Source organism: Sapajus apella, unplaced genomic scaffold (assembly GCF_009761245.1).
Source record: "Sapajus apella isolate SASKATOON/1434 unplaced genomic scaffold, GSC_monkey_1.0 scaffold141, whole genome shotgun sequence".
In the NCBI taxonomy this organism is placed as follows: Eukaryota; Metazoa; Chordata; class Mammalia; order Primates; family Cebidae; genus Sapajus; species Sapajus apella.
This window is the reverse complement of record NW_022437081.1, coordinates 1296648-1314497: the sequence shown is the minus strand read 5'-3', so window position 1 is coordinate 1314497 and position 17850 is coordinate 1296648. Positions and strand designations below refer to the sequence as shown.

Genomic DNA, 17850 nt, shown 5'->3' with positions numbered 1-17850 from the left:
CTAAGCTACAGTTTCAGGCAATATACATGCAATTTGAAGAGTTTTAGGAACTGCTTGTAGGAGTTCTTGTTCTTTCCCCAGCTTATTGTCTTGCTGTTGTTCTCAATGCTTAGCATGGGCAATTTTTAACTGCTGAAAACAATTTGTATATGGTTTCCTTTATAACAGCTCATGACTAGAAATATATTTGGGGATCCAGTTGTAAAGAGGAACTGGAGAAAACAAAGCAACTGAATTCTTCAGAGACTATGAATTATTCAGTTGTTAACCACAGTAACTTCTTGAGCTACCATTTTGTGTTCTAATAATAGAAACTGTTTGGATGGATTCCTCTGGGTATTGAAAAATCAGATCTTTTCATTCTTTTCTAGTCTATGCATAAACTAGAAAAATCTGAGAAAGACTCTTTTCAGTTGTTCATGTTTACCTGGATGAACAAGTTTAATTTTTGTCTTTTAAAACAAGCATATTTATTTTTTAATTAAAATACCTTGAAATTTAAAAACACATCCCAAAGCAAGATGATCGTTTCAGTTAAATTAAACAATGCAATAAATGGTCTTTTATTTTTGGTGATGATTGCCAAAAACCTCCCTCCCTTGCCTTCAGGAAATAAGCAATAAGCCTGATGAATTGGGCATAGTTGAGGGGAAAAATCAAAATCAATGGCTTCTATTTAAAAAACACAGTATGTAATATCTAAAAAGGAAAGGCATTGTTTCTGAATTGGGGTGAGCGTACTAAATATATACCGAAAGGAATGCATTTTGTTAGAAAATTGATCAATTGTTAGAATCTTCCTGACTGGAGGTATAAATTATCTTGTTTTAAATCTAACTCACTCTAATTTAGTTTTAATGTTGACTGTAATCCAGGCTGTTTCTGGGGACAACAGAGCACAATATACCTCTTTACTAAAACCACAGTCTTGGCCGCTCTCCCCTACTCCAGCCTCATTCTAATTTGGTCTTATTGTTATCATTGAGGTGGCCCTCAAGGGTCAGTCTGAGACGTGATGCAAAGTTGCCCGCACAGCAGAAGGTATGCAGAATGATTGGTGATGACATTTGGGGTTAGTACCAAGAGGAAATGCAGGGTCTGGCCTTTGAATTGCAAATGAAGGAGTGTGAAGGCACTTGCCAGTTTCTTAGGGCTCTCGCTTACCAGCTTTTTAGAGGGGGTGGTGTATGTTCACTTAGTCCAGAAGCTGCATTTCAACATTGGCAATGCCACTTCCTCTGCTATCAGCTGGACAAAAGACCTATGACACTAGACATCTGTCCGATTAGATCCAGGCTTCGTCATACCCTGGCAAACTGGACCTTATCACACAAAAAAATGTATGGGGTCAGAGATGTGGATCATCCAAACCAGCATAGAGTCACACATCATTTCTATTAGACTTCTGGCAGAAGATTTACCTTCCTAATTAACTTCTACTTAGGCAAATCGAGTAAAATCCAAGCTTTATACTTTCTTGGGGACTTGGATATTATTCCAGAGATCACACATGTCAATTGAGGGACTGAATAGGGCAACAGGGAAAAGAAGGAAATAAAGTGCGATAAAATGCAGCAGTTTGCGAAGCAGCAAGTGAGACTGTTACTAAAGACTTGTCTCAGCCTCGACAATAACAAAGATGTTTCCCTACTCCTTGGAAGCACAGACATTATTTTAAGAGGCATTTTTAAATTTTTTTTTTAGACAGAGTCTCGCTCTGTTGCCCAGGCTGGAGTGCAATGGTGCGATCTCGGCTCACTGCAATCTCCGCCTCCTGGGTTCAAGCGAGTCTCCTGCCTCAGCCTCCCCAGTAGCTGGGATTACAGGCACGCACCACCATGCCCAGCTAATTTTGTATTCTTAGTGGAGACGGGGTTTCACTATGTAGGCCAGGCTGGTCTCGAACTCCTGATCTCAAGTGATCTGCCCCACCTTGGCCTCCCAAAGTGTTGGAATTACAGGTGTGAGCCACCATGCCAGCCTTAAGAGCCATCTTTAAGGTGTCAAGCATCGTTTATGAAAAGCCCTGCCTGTAAAGCAAGCTTGAACACTAATTTGTATGTTCTTGATGTGGAGGTCTCCAGCAAAACAGAGATATGTACTAATAATTTCTGAGAAACGTATGCAAATTAGGAGACTGCAGTCTTTTACTAACAAAAATTTAACAATTTTTTTGTGAGAATATACATTGTGATAGTGGAAATAAGCATTTGCACTGTTTGTATAACCATTTTGCATTATCTAAAGAAGGACTGGTATTTGGCAGTGTGTTGTATATTAGGGCAAATCTTGATTCGAGATTAAAAAATCACCTTCAAGTAGAGACAACAGAATAGAAAATGGTGTTAGGGTTAGTGTACCTGTGGGTGACTTCATTTACCAGATTTTATATAGTGTTTTTTTTATTTCTCATCTTAAAACAAATTTATGTATTACTGCCTGAACATCAGGTGTTCAATAAATGTTTATTGAATGGATAAGGAATGGGTATTTGAATGGAAGTGAACTTTTAAAATTTCATTTTAGACAGCTTGCGTATTTAAGAGTCTACATGTAGATAGGCAGGAGTTGACTTTTATTCATAAAAATGACTCTTCAGTGGGTAAAAATGAGAATAAAAAGAAAGCTGGGTTTCCCCTAACATAGTGTTACTTTATGCCAAGCTAGAGTACTTGTTTCAAGTTTCTTAAAAATTAAGAAAAAAAGAAAATTGAAAGTGTGAGATACTAGCTCCTGTGATGTCGTATGGAAGCCTTTTTCTGTCTTTCCAGTCTCCAGGCTACTCCTTATTTCTCATATGACGGAAATTCTCTTGCCTTCACTGGGCTTTCAAGGTGTGAGCTCTGCATGTGAGGATTCTCTAACTGTTACTTTCTCCAAAGTGATCCCAGGCAGTAACTTCACTCCTTTTTGGTGAGGTAAATGCGTTGCCAGCATTCTTCACTTCTCTCAATCATATTCCTCAAAAAAAGAATTTATTTTTACCAGGTGATAGAAAATATATGAGCCTTGATTTATCAAATTCTGCTAGAAAAAAAATGGCCTTTTCTTCCTCTCTTCTGGGAAAGGTATGCCCAAAGGGCAGGTGCTTGTGGTGGAAAAAATACTTGTTTGAATTTTAGATGGGAGAGGAGACTGACATGTAGCAAGAACTTGTTCAATGTCTGTAAAATGAGCACCATGCCTGGCACTGTGGGTTCCTGCCTATTGGACAGAGGTAACATGTATGTGTGAAAGAGTGAAATTTAACAGCATATAGCAGTGTATGGTTAGGTGTCCAAGTTAGTGGTTCCAGAATCTAGAGCCTAAACGCAAGAGAAATTCAGAAATCAGGAAGCCTGTTGTGTACTGAGACTTAGTGTTTGGGGAAAACACCATGGAAGGGAGTGATTCGGGATGGGCCCTGAAGGATAGCTGGCATTCAGATGGTTGTGGGAACTTTCTGAAGGAGTAGTATAAATGTCAGAGAGACGCACAGTGAAGAAAGAAGATTCTGGGGCATATAAGGAGATGATGGGGAGTAACAATGGGCCTACTAGGTCCATCTTAGAGATGCTTGAGAATAAATTACTTTAAATTTATTTATTATTATTTTTTGAGATGGCATCTTGCTCTGTCACCTAGGCTAGAGTGCAAGAGGCTAGATCGCCCAGGTTAGTGGTGCGATCTCAGCTCACTGCAGCCTCTGCTTCGCAGGTTCAAGCGATTCTCCTGCCTTAGCCTCCCCACTAGCTGGGATTACAGGCGTGTGCCACCACACCAGTCTAATTTTTGTATTTTTAGTAGAGACAAGAGTTTCACCATGTTGATCAAGTTCGTCTTGAACTCCTGACTTCAAGTGATCAGCCTGCCTCAGCCTCCCAAAGTGCTGGGACTACAGACATGAACCACTGCACCTGGCCTTGAGAAGAAATTTGAATGTCAGTTTGAAGAGGGTGGACTTGATCTTGGGTTGTATTAGGCTTTTTGTTGGATGACTCTGCTGTGTTTTGAGAGACATGAGTGCTAACTAAAAGCACCATTTCTGATGCCTCAGAGATCTGAGCTCCTGAATGCCCACCTAACAGTGTTTAGATTGTTTCCTAGGTGCAAATCCTGTCTGGAATATGTTGGAGCAGGATTCATTAATTAATTGACGTCTGTTAGGCATTGATGAGTGTCTCTGAAAATGACATACTTTTGAAAAAGTGAATCACACAGATATATAAACAGGAAGAGCCAAAGTCTTTGCCAAGTGAATGACTGAAGGTAATCTCTAAGTAAAGAGAGAAAATAATAATAAGCTTGGCATCGCATCCTTTCCTCCGTGTTTAGCTACTGTGAGGAGGATTTGGGGCATGTGAATTGTAGTCTTTCCAATTACACGTTACCCCTTCTTGCTGCTGGCGAGTTGCTTTGCCATGTCCCATTGTGCTCTGGCTGTGAGTTGGAGCTGGTTTTAGAGCATGGGCATGAACAGGAGAAGGTGGCTTGTAGTGTTTGCCATTTATTCAATTTTATGACAAAAACAGTTTATAACCAATTTCAGTAAAGCAGTAAAATCCCACGGCTCTTTGCAGCTTCTCTTCTCTGTAATGAGAGGTCATGGTACTTTGTGATGGCATTTAGAAGAATTTCTATTACCTGGGACAGGCAAGCAATTGCGGATGTTGCCCACACTCAGCATACAACTTAAAAAATTAACAACTATAGAGTTTGAAGCACCTTGGTCACCACATGGTCACAGGGCTTAATTTTGCTGATGAGCACAGGTACATCTAATTTTAGATGATACATGTTTCCTGGAAAATTGCGTGGAGATTGTTTTTTCTTCCCTAAGTGATATCTCTTTCTGAGTTTATTATACTTTCTGCAATGCTTTTTCTTCAATTATGACTAATCATCTATTGATGAGAACATCTAAACTGTCATTAATTAACCATATATCTATTGAGTGCCTACTATGTGACAGGCGCTCATCTAAACACTGAGGATCCAGAAGTGAAAAAAAAAATTGGCATCATGGGGCTTACGTTCTAGGCATAATTTATCTTTAAGTCTCTCTGACAGAGCATCATGTTAATCAACCAATGAATGGTTATTTATCAAGTATTTCATATATGTTGAATATTGGGACCGGGGCTGTGGGGGAATGTGGACTTCAAAGAGCCTACCTTTTAATCAGAAATTCAGGACTGATTCCAACACCTGCATAATGAATAAAGAATATTGGGCTAATAGACCACTGAGAGCTTAAAGGTACAACATCTCTACAGACTGTAAAGCTGTAGCTGTTTGGAAAAAAAGAAACATGAAGGTAAGTCAGTGAGGACATTATGGATAGCAACAGGTGATACTAGCAGAAGGGCTGCTGCTGAAAGCATATAGCAGTGGCTCTTTTGTTTCATGGCCCTCGTTTCTCCCTAGTCTGTGTGTGGCTATTTACCATCAGCCTGTGCTGTACATTCTGGTAGGATCTGGGGCTCCTACCCTAAATCTTAGTAGCTGCTAGGAAAGCAGGGGTTGAGGGAACCCTCTCTTCATAGGTGAGGCTCCTCTCTAACTGCCTGGATTGTTAGGCACAGAGGAATTGCTGACTACTGAAATTTCCGAGAATATTTTCATAGACTTCATATATTTACCTTGATTCTCTCATCATGAAGCATTCTAAAATAAATAGTACCCTGAATGTTTAGGGCGTTTGTTCATCTTTTATATGAATGGGACAAGGAAAAAGCATAAACGATGTTGGACATTGATTTGGGAACACATGCCTGGCCACTCTTCAATATAAAAACAAATTATTTTCCAAAAGTTCATTTTTAAGTGATTGTTAGGGACACAGAAAACATTTTCCCATAGAAACAAGGCTCTACATGGTGATTATTTTTCTGGCTGGCCCACAACAGCCTGTTGAATACTTAATGTGGCTGAACTATAGAACTCACAGAGACTAAGTGGCAGGTGTGATGCTGTCTCTGGGAAAATGTGTTCCGCATTCCAATTTGGAACACTAGAGAGTCAGTCCCCGTTTCTGAAGGGGTGGGGGTGGGGGCACTGGGGAAGACACCCTCAGATCTGGCACACAGATGCTCCAGCAGCTGAGGGATCACCCATCCACCCCACCCTGCAAATCTGGCAAGCAGTGTGGCTTCTGCAAAGGCTCTGGTGACAGGAGCACAGGAGGAGGGGCCGGAGCAGACCAAGCCACAATGGCTGGCTGACTGTGAGGCAGCTGAGTCTAGGCCTCCTGCTTCCTGTCCTAAGCTTGGCAAGCGCTATTGAGGAGAGAGATTTCATCTTTCCCTTTCCTTCATGCCTACTCTCTTTTTAGTGAGATCATTCTCAACCAGTTGTTTCTCTCTCTCTCTCTCTCTTTGGACGGAGGCTCTCTCTGTTGCCCAGGAGTGCAGTGGCATGATCTCGGCTCACTGCAACCTCTGCCTCCTGGGTTCAAGCCATTCTCCTACCCCAGCCTCTCGAGTAGCAAGGATTATAGGTGCCCACCACCACACCTGGCTAATTTTTGTATTTTTAGAAGAGACGGGGTTTCACTACGTTGGCCAGGCTGGTCTCAAACTCCTGGACTCAAGTGATCCACCTGCCTCGGCCTCCCAAGCTTTTGGAATTACAGGCATGAGCTATTGCACCCGGCCATCAGTTGTTCTCTTTTGCTCTCCCTTTTTTTAATCCTGTGACTGACCCCCACTAAGATGCCTATATTGTTCCTCATTCATTCCCCTCTTTCCTGAACACTTAATACCCAACTAAAGATAAATGTGTCTTACAGAGAAAGGGGTTCTTCCCTATAGGAGTGCTAACAAGGAAGAATGGGAGTCCTATGGTGATGCTGAGGTAGCCATCAGGAATGAGATTTGATGACTTTTAAATGGAGAGTGAGGGAGCAAGCTCAGATCTGAGCTGAACTTCCTGGTTCTGGATTCTTATGAGGTTTGAGTAATCCAGGAGGCCACATTAGTTATGTAAAGTAACTTTATAGAAATCCACAGAGCCAAAAAGAAAACATAGAGTTAAAGCTGTCAATGATCAGTCCAAATGCCATGATGCAGTGGCAGCAAGATAAAGCTAGAATTTATAAATAGGTCATTTAAAAATGACATTTTGAAAAATCAGCTTGTAAACAGGTTATAATCATGTTAGGCTGCAATATCATAGACTCTCTTTGCTCTGATTTTGTAGTACTCAATACATTTTTGATTATAATTTAGCTTACCATAGTGATTTCTCTGTTGGGAGTGCTCTGGCCACAAAATGGGAGCATTTAGTCTTCTTAGTGCTTCATTTATTTTTAGTAAAAATTAAGAAATTAGCCTTTTGGTTTATGCACTGGCCTTTTGTGAGCTTGGCTAGTGTGAGTCCATTCTCAAGAGCCTTGAGAACTGAAGACCAGATTATGGGCCTTGGGGACCCAGCCAAGATGCTGCCTTTGAAAGCTCCTATTCAGGTGATGGACCACAAGACCTCTCACTGAGCTCCTTTGCTCAAAGACACTTTCCAGATGGAAAATGGAGCCTCAGAAAAGTAGTGTTGTTTTCCTAAGGTCTTCACAACTGCTCAGCAGTAACAAAGCTGAGATTGGAGTCAAAGTCTTTTGACTCTCACATCAGTGCTCTTTCCAATACACTGTATGTTGTTTCAGCTACAGGCACAAGTTAGATCTTGGAGAGAAAGGAAGGAAATAAGAGTTGAGAGCAGGATTTGTCTGTATCATAGGAACAGCTATTATTTAAAACCAGGCAGAGTACAAATGCCATCCACTATATTCTAGTAAGTAGAATAGCATTGGGCAATGAATCCAACTTCTGAGCTAAGAGCATTATTTGTTGCTGACGTTGTGACTGCTTTTAGTAGGAGCTATGTGCATGCATCCCAGATCACATTCACAGAGCCAGGAGCGGTACCACCCAGTGAAATATGACTAAGCAGCTCAGATTTGCTTGCTCTGTTGCACTGTGTAATGACATTTCCGCCAAAGTTCAGGGGTTAACAGAGGCAGTGTGCTCAGCTGTGAGAATTAGAGAATGTGATTCAAGATGAGCTAAGTTAATTTAAGGTTTTGAGAAATGCCAGATATAGGTGACAGGGGGATGGAGGCAGCAAACCACCTTGCCATGTATGTACCTATGCAACAATCCTCCATGATCTGCACATGTATCCCAGAACCTAAAGTACAATAAAAAAAAAAAAAGATTTTGTTCAACAAGAGCAACAAGAACAAGGAAGAGCAGGAATGTTCCTATTAGGAATCTTAAAGAAAAAACGGGCTTAAAATATAAGCTATATGTCCTTGTGGTCCCACTGAATCACTTGCTTTTCACTTGATCAGACTTTTAACTCTTGAATAATGGAGCCTATTATAGTCATCCCCAACCTTAAATTACCTTTAAATAGAAGATGATTGGGTGTTACTGAAACCACATTAAAAATGACCAGTTATCCTATCTGAACCAGGATAGGGTATGTCTTCTTTTCTTAGCCAAGATGTGGCTACACTGCTGTGACTGGTTAACTCAGGTAATTAGAGCATGATGTGAAGAAAATCAGGAGGCCAGGTGTCATTGCACGTGCCCAGATGATTTAGCTGGTTCTGTAATCACGAGCTGGATTCATACCAGACTAGCACCTCACAAATATGGATCATGGCTCATGAGGCAGACCTGGTTCAATAAATAGGAGGAGCTTAGTGCAGCTTTTCCCCTTTTCTGGCAAATGCGGCCAAGTGCCTCCTGGGTGGTGAAGGTTGACCCTTGAAATGGGAAGGACAGCACAGGAATTAGGCAAGGCCCCTGCAGAGACAGTCTTGTAATATAGAAGATTTCTCTTTGCTGTGATTAGTTATTTTAATCATTTTAGAGGCTGTAACAAACTTGATGCAGATGACACAGATGCTACTTGTATTGACCAAAGCAAAGGATTTCTTTTTGTATACAAACTTACAGATTGCTTTTTCATTTATTTTTATTTTTATTTTTTATTTTTATTATTACTTTTTTAAAGATGGGGTTTCACCGTGATGGCCAAGCTGGTCTTGAACTCCTGACCTCAGGTGATCCACCCACCTCGGCCTTCCAAAGTGCTAGGATTACAGGCGTGAGCCACCGTGCCCGGCCTTTGCTTTTTCATTTTTTCTCTGTGTCTCATGGAAACACAAAGCACGCATGCAGGGCTACAGAGCCCCTCAGGGCACTTTCTTCTGTATCTTTATTGGCTCCATCATTTTCCTTCCCTGTGACTTAACCACTGTTGAGTCTTAGTTTATTTATCCGTGGAATGGGGAAAATAACTGTACTGAAATCATGAGCTTGCAGGGAGAATCAAATGCAAATAAAAAAATACATTGTATCTTAGTCTGCTGTTCAGACCACCAGAACAAAATGCCATAAACCAAGTAGCTTATAAACAACAGGTATGTATTTCTCATAGTTCTGGAGGCTGGAAATCCAAGTTCAAGGCATATTTGGTGTCCCGGTGAGGGCCTGCTTCCCCATTCATGTACCTTCTCTCTACATCCTTGCATGGTGGAAGGGACAAGGTAGCTTTCTGGGGCCTCTTGGATAAAGTCAATAATCCCATTCATGAGAGCTATGCCCTCATGATCTAATCACCTCTAAATACCACCACCTCCAAATATCATTATACTGGTAATTAGGTTTCAACATATGATTTTGGGAAGGACACAAACATTCAGACCATAGCAATATGTATGTAATGTCCAAACTTGGTGCCAGGAACATAGCAGGTGCTCAGTAAATCAGTATATAGTAGCTCTAAGATAAATGAGGGAATGGAATAGGGAGTTGGGAAAGTTTCTTCTCATATGCTTCCTTGCTTTTTCCAGTTTAGGGAAAGTGTCATTAAATAGCATACATGTTGAAACTGAGAACTACTCCAAAAGGTTTTATTTGTAATGCTAGAAATATTAACTTCTTGCAGTTTATACTGGCAGATCTCCAGTAATTCACAATTAACACCTGCTGTTTAGTGCTTTGCAAATAGGTTTTGCTGTCATTGTGGATATCTAGAATAAACAGCTATGAGGAAACATTTAAAATTTAAATGTCTGATTTCTCTACTGATGTAGGAATGCAACTTAGGTTGGCTATACATAAATACTTAAAAATCTTTAATAAAGTTAATTCCTCTCTGTCCTATTGCTTAGAGTAAATGTTTCTATTGCTAGATTTGAATCTTGCATCATCTGATTGCAGGAATGATACCTTGACATCATCTAGCAGTAATGTAAGAAGTAGTACTTTTTTCTTGTCTGAGTCACAGTAGTGGTAAGATGAATGGAGAGAGGGAATCCTGCTGTTCATCTGACCTTTACGGATTCAACTGGAACTAACTGGCTTTTTTGTGCACCAAAATAGGTATAAAGAAAGTTCAGCTAATCTGGGGGGACTCATTCACAAACCAGAGACACTGAACAGGCTAGTGAGGCTTGCATGGAGTACTAGAAGATGACTGTCATCATGACTTTGCCATGATTTGACTTTGACTTTGAAAAATTTCACTGAAAATGACTTTGGAAAATTACATATAGCATAAATGTGCAAATTTACATTTCCTTTTTAACAGGTTCCAGTGCTTTGCAGACAGAAAGGAGAGTTGGTCCTCTATTTTGGATGTATAAAATGAGTGAGATTAGTCCTAGTAAAGTGGACTGTAATCTACCTTTCCTTGCTCTTGTCACATCCTCTCTACATTTCGGAATTCTCCTTTGCTTTCTTCTATTTGGAGACTAGAGCCCTTAGTCTTTCTCCACATCATCATCTCTAAACTTGGTTTCACACTTCTCATTTTCACTAAGTATAAATGGTTGATAGTGGCTGAAAATGTTGTGATCCCTCCAGATAATATTTCCATTTTCATAAGGGAGCTATCTGAAGTGCATGGAAGAAAGATCTTGGGTGGAATTTTCAATATTGTTCAATTTGGAGCTTAGAAGGGTATAGCGTGGTGGAGGGTGTTTATGGTTGTATCTGATTCTCCAGCTGCTCTGAAATAATAATGCTTAGGCGTTGTCTTCTCTAGCAGTTCCCAGAGGCTTCTTCCAACTCCTTCCTGCGTAGTTTCTAGTGCCTTAGAATAGGCTTTCAGTAAGAAGAATAGTATCCTTGGCTAAACTTGACTATATTGGGGTTTTCTCAAAAGAGAACCAGGCACTGTTCAGGAAGTTTCCTTCAAGCAGATGCAGTGACTCTTGTTTTTGCATATTTCGTTTTTTGATCAGTTTATTTATTTTCAAAATCAGCAAAGTACCTGTACAAATGAATAATATCAGTGTTGCCATGTACAGGCATTTAGTAACCCTGGATAAGGAACAACTAAAAGCAGAGGGAGAGGTTTTTATCACAACTTTTGCTCTCATGCCGTATTCTGCTAATATTTAACTTCTGCTTATTGTTTTAGATCTACTCATCTCTACCACACCCACCCAAAACATGTATCCACAGGCACACTCCCATTAGGACTGATGGGCTAAAAACAAGTGATTTTTTTTGCTTTGCTACTATTTTGGCATACATGTCACTAACATTTTCCCAGTCGATCAGTTGTAAGGGAGACTCAGTAAGTCTGGAGTCCCCTCAGATACTAGATACTCTCTGTAGTCTATTGCCTCTTGTTCACCCAGGCTTTAACAAACTAAAACAGAGCTCTTGTCAATGTATTTCTGGAAAACTTTGTATTTTATATTGTAGTATTCAGAGATATATTTGGATTATGTTGCTGTTTAACTCTTTAGTAATATTAACATTACTCTTTTACCAGAAATATATTAATGTCTCATTTTTAGATGCAACTGGGCTTTTTGCTCATTTTAACTTTGAATGTAAAACATTCATGAATTAAATGAATAAAGCAGCGAATCCTAGAATAGGTAGACTTGTGTAGGTTTGCATTTGCATGTATCTTTATTGACCCCCTAAAATGTGAAAAATTGCTATTATATATTTTCATTCTAAAAACAGATTATAGGTTTTCAAGAACATGTACCAAAAAGATAGAAATTTGTCTTGATTTGGGTCCCAGAAAATATGCAGATTAAAAATGGAACAAATGGCTCTACCTAATGGGAAGACAGACCCTTCAGAATCCTAGGTCCATTACCAATCATGTCTCATATGAAAAGGTACATTTTATTTCCATCACCCCATTTGGGGAAAAAAATGATGCAATCTGTTTTCTTCAAAATACTTCTAGACATCCTGGAACAAAATGTTTTTAGAAAGGGCATTTCCAACCAGAAGGTAGGCATCTGGTTACCTACAGATAAGCATATTTACATTGTTGGCAGGCAAATTAATAGATTGTCCCTGTACATGAGAATACTTCTAATTTCAAATATACATCTTTGAGACTCAATACATTTTAACACACTGACTACATTTCAAAGGTAACAGTTAAATTGTATTGAAAACAAGAACACCTGATTGGTATCTTCACCGGGAACAATAGCATATCAGATTGACAGTTGACTGGCAAAGCGAAATGTATTTATTTAATGTGTTTTTGCCGAGAGTTGAGTAGTATTAGACAGGCCAGAGGTCGTATCTGGAAACGTCATCTAAAGCCAGGAAGAGTCCACAGGCCCAGACAGGCAAATTCTCGAATTCATGATGAGCTGAGAGGGGGAGGCTCAAGCAGCAGAAACTGAGAACTGAGGCTAGGAGCAAGAGGCAAACCTGGGGAGAAAGTCTGGGCAACACGGAATTGGGATCCTCGGCAGCTGGGATGCAGCGGGTGGCAGCAAGGAGGAAGGAAAGCAGAGAAAAAGGCACTTCTGACAGTGACTCAAGTGAGTATAGCTAATAAACTGTACAGATGCAAGCATGTCAAAAAGGCTCCACCTCCTTATTTGTGGACTGTTGAGGATATTCTGTAGGTGATGGGCATTAATTGCAACCCATGCATATGAGCTTCCTGTAATTGGGCTGAAACTATTGATACATTCAGGTCAGAAGAGTGGGACTGAGTATGTGCTGTTCATTTCCTGGTGGGTGCTGCCTTCTCAGATTGGCTCTCATTTCCCATTACTGCTTTGCTCTGACTCACTGATGGCCCGCCACATGTCATTAGGCGGCTCAGCTGCCGCTCTCATTTCTCCCAAAGGTATAGGGAGGTTTGCCTCTTGGCTTTTATACTTTTTTTTTTTTTCTGGAGAGCTAGAGGAAGTGGCATTTTGATAGTTTTGTTTGTTGAGTTGAATACTTGTAGTGTCTTACAGTTTCAATTTTCCTTTCTCATAGGTATTTGATCCTGATGACCTTTATTCAGGGGTCAATTTCTCCAAGGTTCTGAGTACTCTTTTAGCTGTCAACAAAGCAACAGAAGGTAAGCCAGGCTTGTGATTCAAGTGTTCTGGGTGACATTTTTGGGTCCATGTGTTTCTGATTAACCTAGGAGCCAACTCTGGTCAGAATTGTTCTCCTGATGCAAATTTTCCCCTTGCTTCTCCCAAATACAGCCCCAACAAATGTCAAATGCTTGAATTTTTTCATGGCTTAGGATTTAAAACATACCTATCATAGATCTTAATATAATGATAAGAACCAAGACACTATTTCATTCAAGGCTCTTGAATAGCCAACTGAGTTTAACAAAACAGGAAAGAAAAAGCAAGACCAGTTCCCTTTTTCATGGAGTTTACAAAATACAGCCGTCACTTCCCTTTCCCTATTAGAAACAGATTTTTCTCATTGTTTTCCGTGTGCCTTTGTCCGCTTAAAGGAACCCCTCAGTAGCCTTGCACCAAAAATGAAATCCTGGGTTCATAGGGAGTGAAAATAGTATCTTTTATTTAAATGTTTAACACTCACCACACTAGAGCTATTAAATATAAGTGCTAGTAAATATGAAGAAAATGATGATACACTTAGACTGTAACTTCACTCCTTCTGTGATATTTTACCAACAGCTGGGTAGTAATAATCATACTTAAAATTCTTTGAGCTCTTGCCCTGGATCTAGGCTGTCATAAGAGCCACAGGTGATCTCATTCAGTCTTTGAAACAACACTGGGGGTAGGTATTAATATTATTAAGTCCATATTACAGATAAGGAAAGTCAGGCCTGCGGTTGCCCAACTAGAAAGTTAGTGGCTGAGTTGGGATTCAGACCCACATCTAACTCACTGCAGAGCCCTTACGCCCAAGCACGAGGCTTGTTGCTCAAACTGTTGGAGAGTCAAGAGGCTGTGTGCCCAGCACCCCCAGGTGCTACAAAAAATGTCAAAGCTATGGTCCCTGCCTTTGAGAAAAGTACTGTCTATTTAAGGAGTCTCAACTTACTCACATGAAACAATTAGAGGACAAGAGCAGACAATATAATCAAGTGCCAAATAGGTTGGAACATCTAGGAAGCTATCAAGTAATTATAGTTTTAGTCAAAAGAGCTGTATATAATAGCAATACATGTAAAAATACTTTTCCAAAGTTGTTCTTTTGCTATTTGGAAAAAGAAAATGCTTTTGAGCTATTGCAAGGCATATAGCTGAAAGTACAGCTAATTCAAGTAACTATATTTAACACACATGACAACTATCCAGTTCTAGTCAGGGAGGATCGTGTAATTCTAACATTATTCCACACAAATTATACGTTCCTTTGCCAAACTCTCCTAGCAAGTTTTACAGTCTCTTCCCTTGCCACAGATATTTATAAAATACAAGGAGGTGAAAGTTAAAACCCACAGCATCAAGGAAATTACTTGGATACTGAGCTTGTCGCCTAGGGAATGTTTGGGCTTTAGACTTTTGCAGTTTATATCTTTTAAAAATAAATGGAGAGGAAAAGAACCCTTATTTAAATTTGTCAAAAAGCCAGCTCCTCTCTTTTGTATACTCTCAACAAACTGAAAACATCCAGCTCAGCTCTGGCCTGGTCAAATTTCACAAGGTTTCAAGGAAGAGAAGACTCTTGAATCTGATTGTTAAAAAAAATTATTCTAGTGTCAAGACTGCATCTTTCCCAAACACATCTCTCTCCCTCTCATTCTCCACCCCACCCCACGCACATCAGGGAGATTTTACATTATATATGCCACACATATTGTTACGTGTAAGAAATGAGCCACTGAGTTATGGGCCAAAAAACAAAGAGAGAAATTTGAAATATTTCAAAGTAATAAGAGCCACAAACAGCTGTTTGGTACCCAATATAGTTCTGCCTTGGATAACAGGGCATACTGTTGCAACTGGTTCAGGAGGGAAGAGTTGAAGGGAAATGGGTTAAGAGAAAATGTGGTTCTGTCGCTGTTTTTCATTCTACTGGAGCACGATGGCCAGTAAGGTTAAGAACAGGAAGTTGGCCAACAAAAAGGGAAGGGGGACTGAAATACACTTGGCATGTTCATAATGATAACAGCTAGAATTATAGCCAGGATGTGTCTGATAATATCCCGTGAAAAATAATGTTATGTGGTACATGTTTTTCTGACCTGAGTGGTTCCTTTAACATGCCTTTTCTTCTTTTCACAGATCAGCTATCAGAAAGACCATGTGGACGTTCCTCTTCTCTTACTGCTGCTAATACTTCTCAGACAAACCCACAGGGAGCAGTTTCTAGCACAGCTTCAGGGCTGCAAAGGCAGTCAAAGACAGTGGTAAGTATAGTCCCCAATTCTCCGTCTGTTTTAAAATCCATAAAATTAGATTGATATCCTAGTTGCATCTCCATATGTGGTGAGACAGCCATCCGGTTTGTTTTGGGCATCACTGAGAAAACTAATTATAAACTGAGCACCAATTCAGGCTGGCCCGAAGGAACAAATCAAAGGCATGTGGTGGGGCAAAAATCCTGATTGAAGCTCAAGCTCTGCCCCTTATGAGAATTAGGCATGTCATTTAACTGAGAATACTATGCAAATAGAAGTTATTATGGCTACTTTCTGATGCCAGTTATTTTCCCTATCCTTTGTTTTATTAGTACTAAACAGTTCCTGACACATAATAGGCAATCAATAAATATTGATTGGTATCCTCATTATTGTCATTTTTATTTTTCTTTTTCCATTCCTAATGAGGAAGACCTGATTTTAAATATCAGCCTATGATGAACTATATTGGGATCTCCCGGTTGCCTTTGCACTTGGTCTTATTGGAAACTTTTTTGGGGTAGGAAATGCCTCATCTTCTGCTTTTGGGTGAAACCTTTATTTCTTGTCAAAAGCCACCCACTTGCAGTATCATGACCTATTACTTCCAAAGCACTTGAATATGTGGTTCTTAACCTCTTCGAGATCACAGATCCCTTTGAAAGGCTGATGAACACTATGGCTCTACACCCCTGGTACCCTCTCAAATTGTACACAAAAGCCCATGTGTATGAACTCATTTGGACAAAGATCTGTTGTGCTTATCAGATTCTCAAAGGGGTCTGTGACCCTCAAAAAGCAAGTCCGGTTTATACATGACACATGAAGAATTCCTGACTTAATATACCCATGTAATAAAACTGCACTTGTACCCACTAAATGTATAAAAATAAAAAAATGGAAAAAAGAATTTCTGATTTAGGCAACTATGGGGTATTTGATCTTTGCACATAAATTAGTCTTAGCCAAATTAAGATATCTTTTGTAATTAGGAGGTGGGAGGCAGATTTTATGGAGGGTAGGTTAGTACATCTTGGTCATAGAATTATGTGGACTGTTTGTGTGTTTAGTAGAGGCAGGGTGGAATAGCTTATCTCTCTGCTTTGTTACCTGGCTCAGTTAAATAGATATCTTTAGATAATGGGGAGGGGTGTGGAGAGAAAAATGAAAGCTATGACCACTTCAAAATACACATTCTCCCAAATGCAAAAGTTTACGTACTGTTTTGAGGGATTTACTAATCCCTCTGAGACCCATTCATCGACTCCTAAGTTGAAAACTCAGGACTGAGATGGATCTGGGGTTTTATCTTGGCTTACCCCACTTTATTTGCCTAAACCCATACCATTTCTACCCCTGCCTCATTTAGATGAGTGCTTAATCTGGTGTGGCTTTTGTTTCTCTAGGAGATGACGGAAAATGGAAGTCATCAGTTGATAGTAAAAGCAAGATTCAACTTTAAGCAGACTAATGAGGATGAACTGTCAGTTTGTAAGGGGGACATCATTTACGTCACTCGAGTTGAAGAAGGAGGCTGGTGGGAAGGCACATTAAATGGGAGAACAGGCTGGTTCCCTAGTAATTACGTCCGCGAAATTAAATCCAGTGGTAAGTGAAGTTTTTAAAAGCCTTTTCGATTGCGACTCTTGTACTTTCTTGGTATTCTTACTGAAAATTGTGTAGTTCTAATTGGTTAGCAGAAACTGTTTATACTTGTATGTGTATGCCAAAAATAAGACTAGAACAGAACTGGGAAAAATCTGTGATTACATATTTTGAAACAAAGTTGTATTTAGATTACATTAAGGCAGCAGAAAAATAAAAAAAGCAAAGGAATTCAAAGCTCAGACAACTGGTCCACCTTAACTGTATCCCTTTATGTCTACTAATTCTAGCCCATGTAATATAGTACATAGTCCTCACCACTCTAAAACTTATCTTGGCAGAATGCAATAATAAGAGAGGCCATGTGCTAACTTCCTTTTTTTAGCCCTAAGCCCTGTAAGCAGACCTAAGACTAAATGCCTCAGACATGAGAGATAATAATGATAGGGCTACAGGAAGCTGTCTGGCCACTTTGATTGTGAACAAGATTGCCAGAAACTCACTGCATACTGCTAGCTGTTTAACTTTTTTCGTAACAATAGTCAGAGAATAAAATTGAATTGCTCTTCAGTAGTGTCCTCTCTTTCTTTCCTTCCCTCCTTCCTTCCTTCCTTCCTTCCTTCCTTCCTTCCTTCCTTCCTTCCTTCCTTC

At 39.9% G+C, this 17850-nt stretch overlaps 1 protein-coding gene across 8 annotated transcripts in view; it reads left to right on the top strand.

Moving 5' to 3' along the window:
- Nucleotides 1-17850, top strand: part of ARHGEF6 (Rac/Cdc42 guanine nucleotide exchange factor 6) — a 111722-nt gene that overhangs the window by 20187 nt on the left and 73685 nt on the right. For all 8 annotated transcript variants that reach the window (XM_032264049.1, XM_032264048.1, XM_032264047.1 and 5 more), the window contains 3 exons: nucleotides 13251-13335; nucleotides 15479-15603; nucleotides 17001-17202. In XM_032264049.1, the coding sequence (XP_032119940.1) occupies nucleotides 13251-13335; nucleotides 15479-15603; nucleotides 17001-17202 (412 nt within the window). The remainder of the gene's footprint in view (nucleotides 1-13250; nucleotides 13336-15478; nucleotides 15604-17000; nucleotides 17203-17850) is intronic.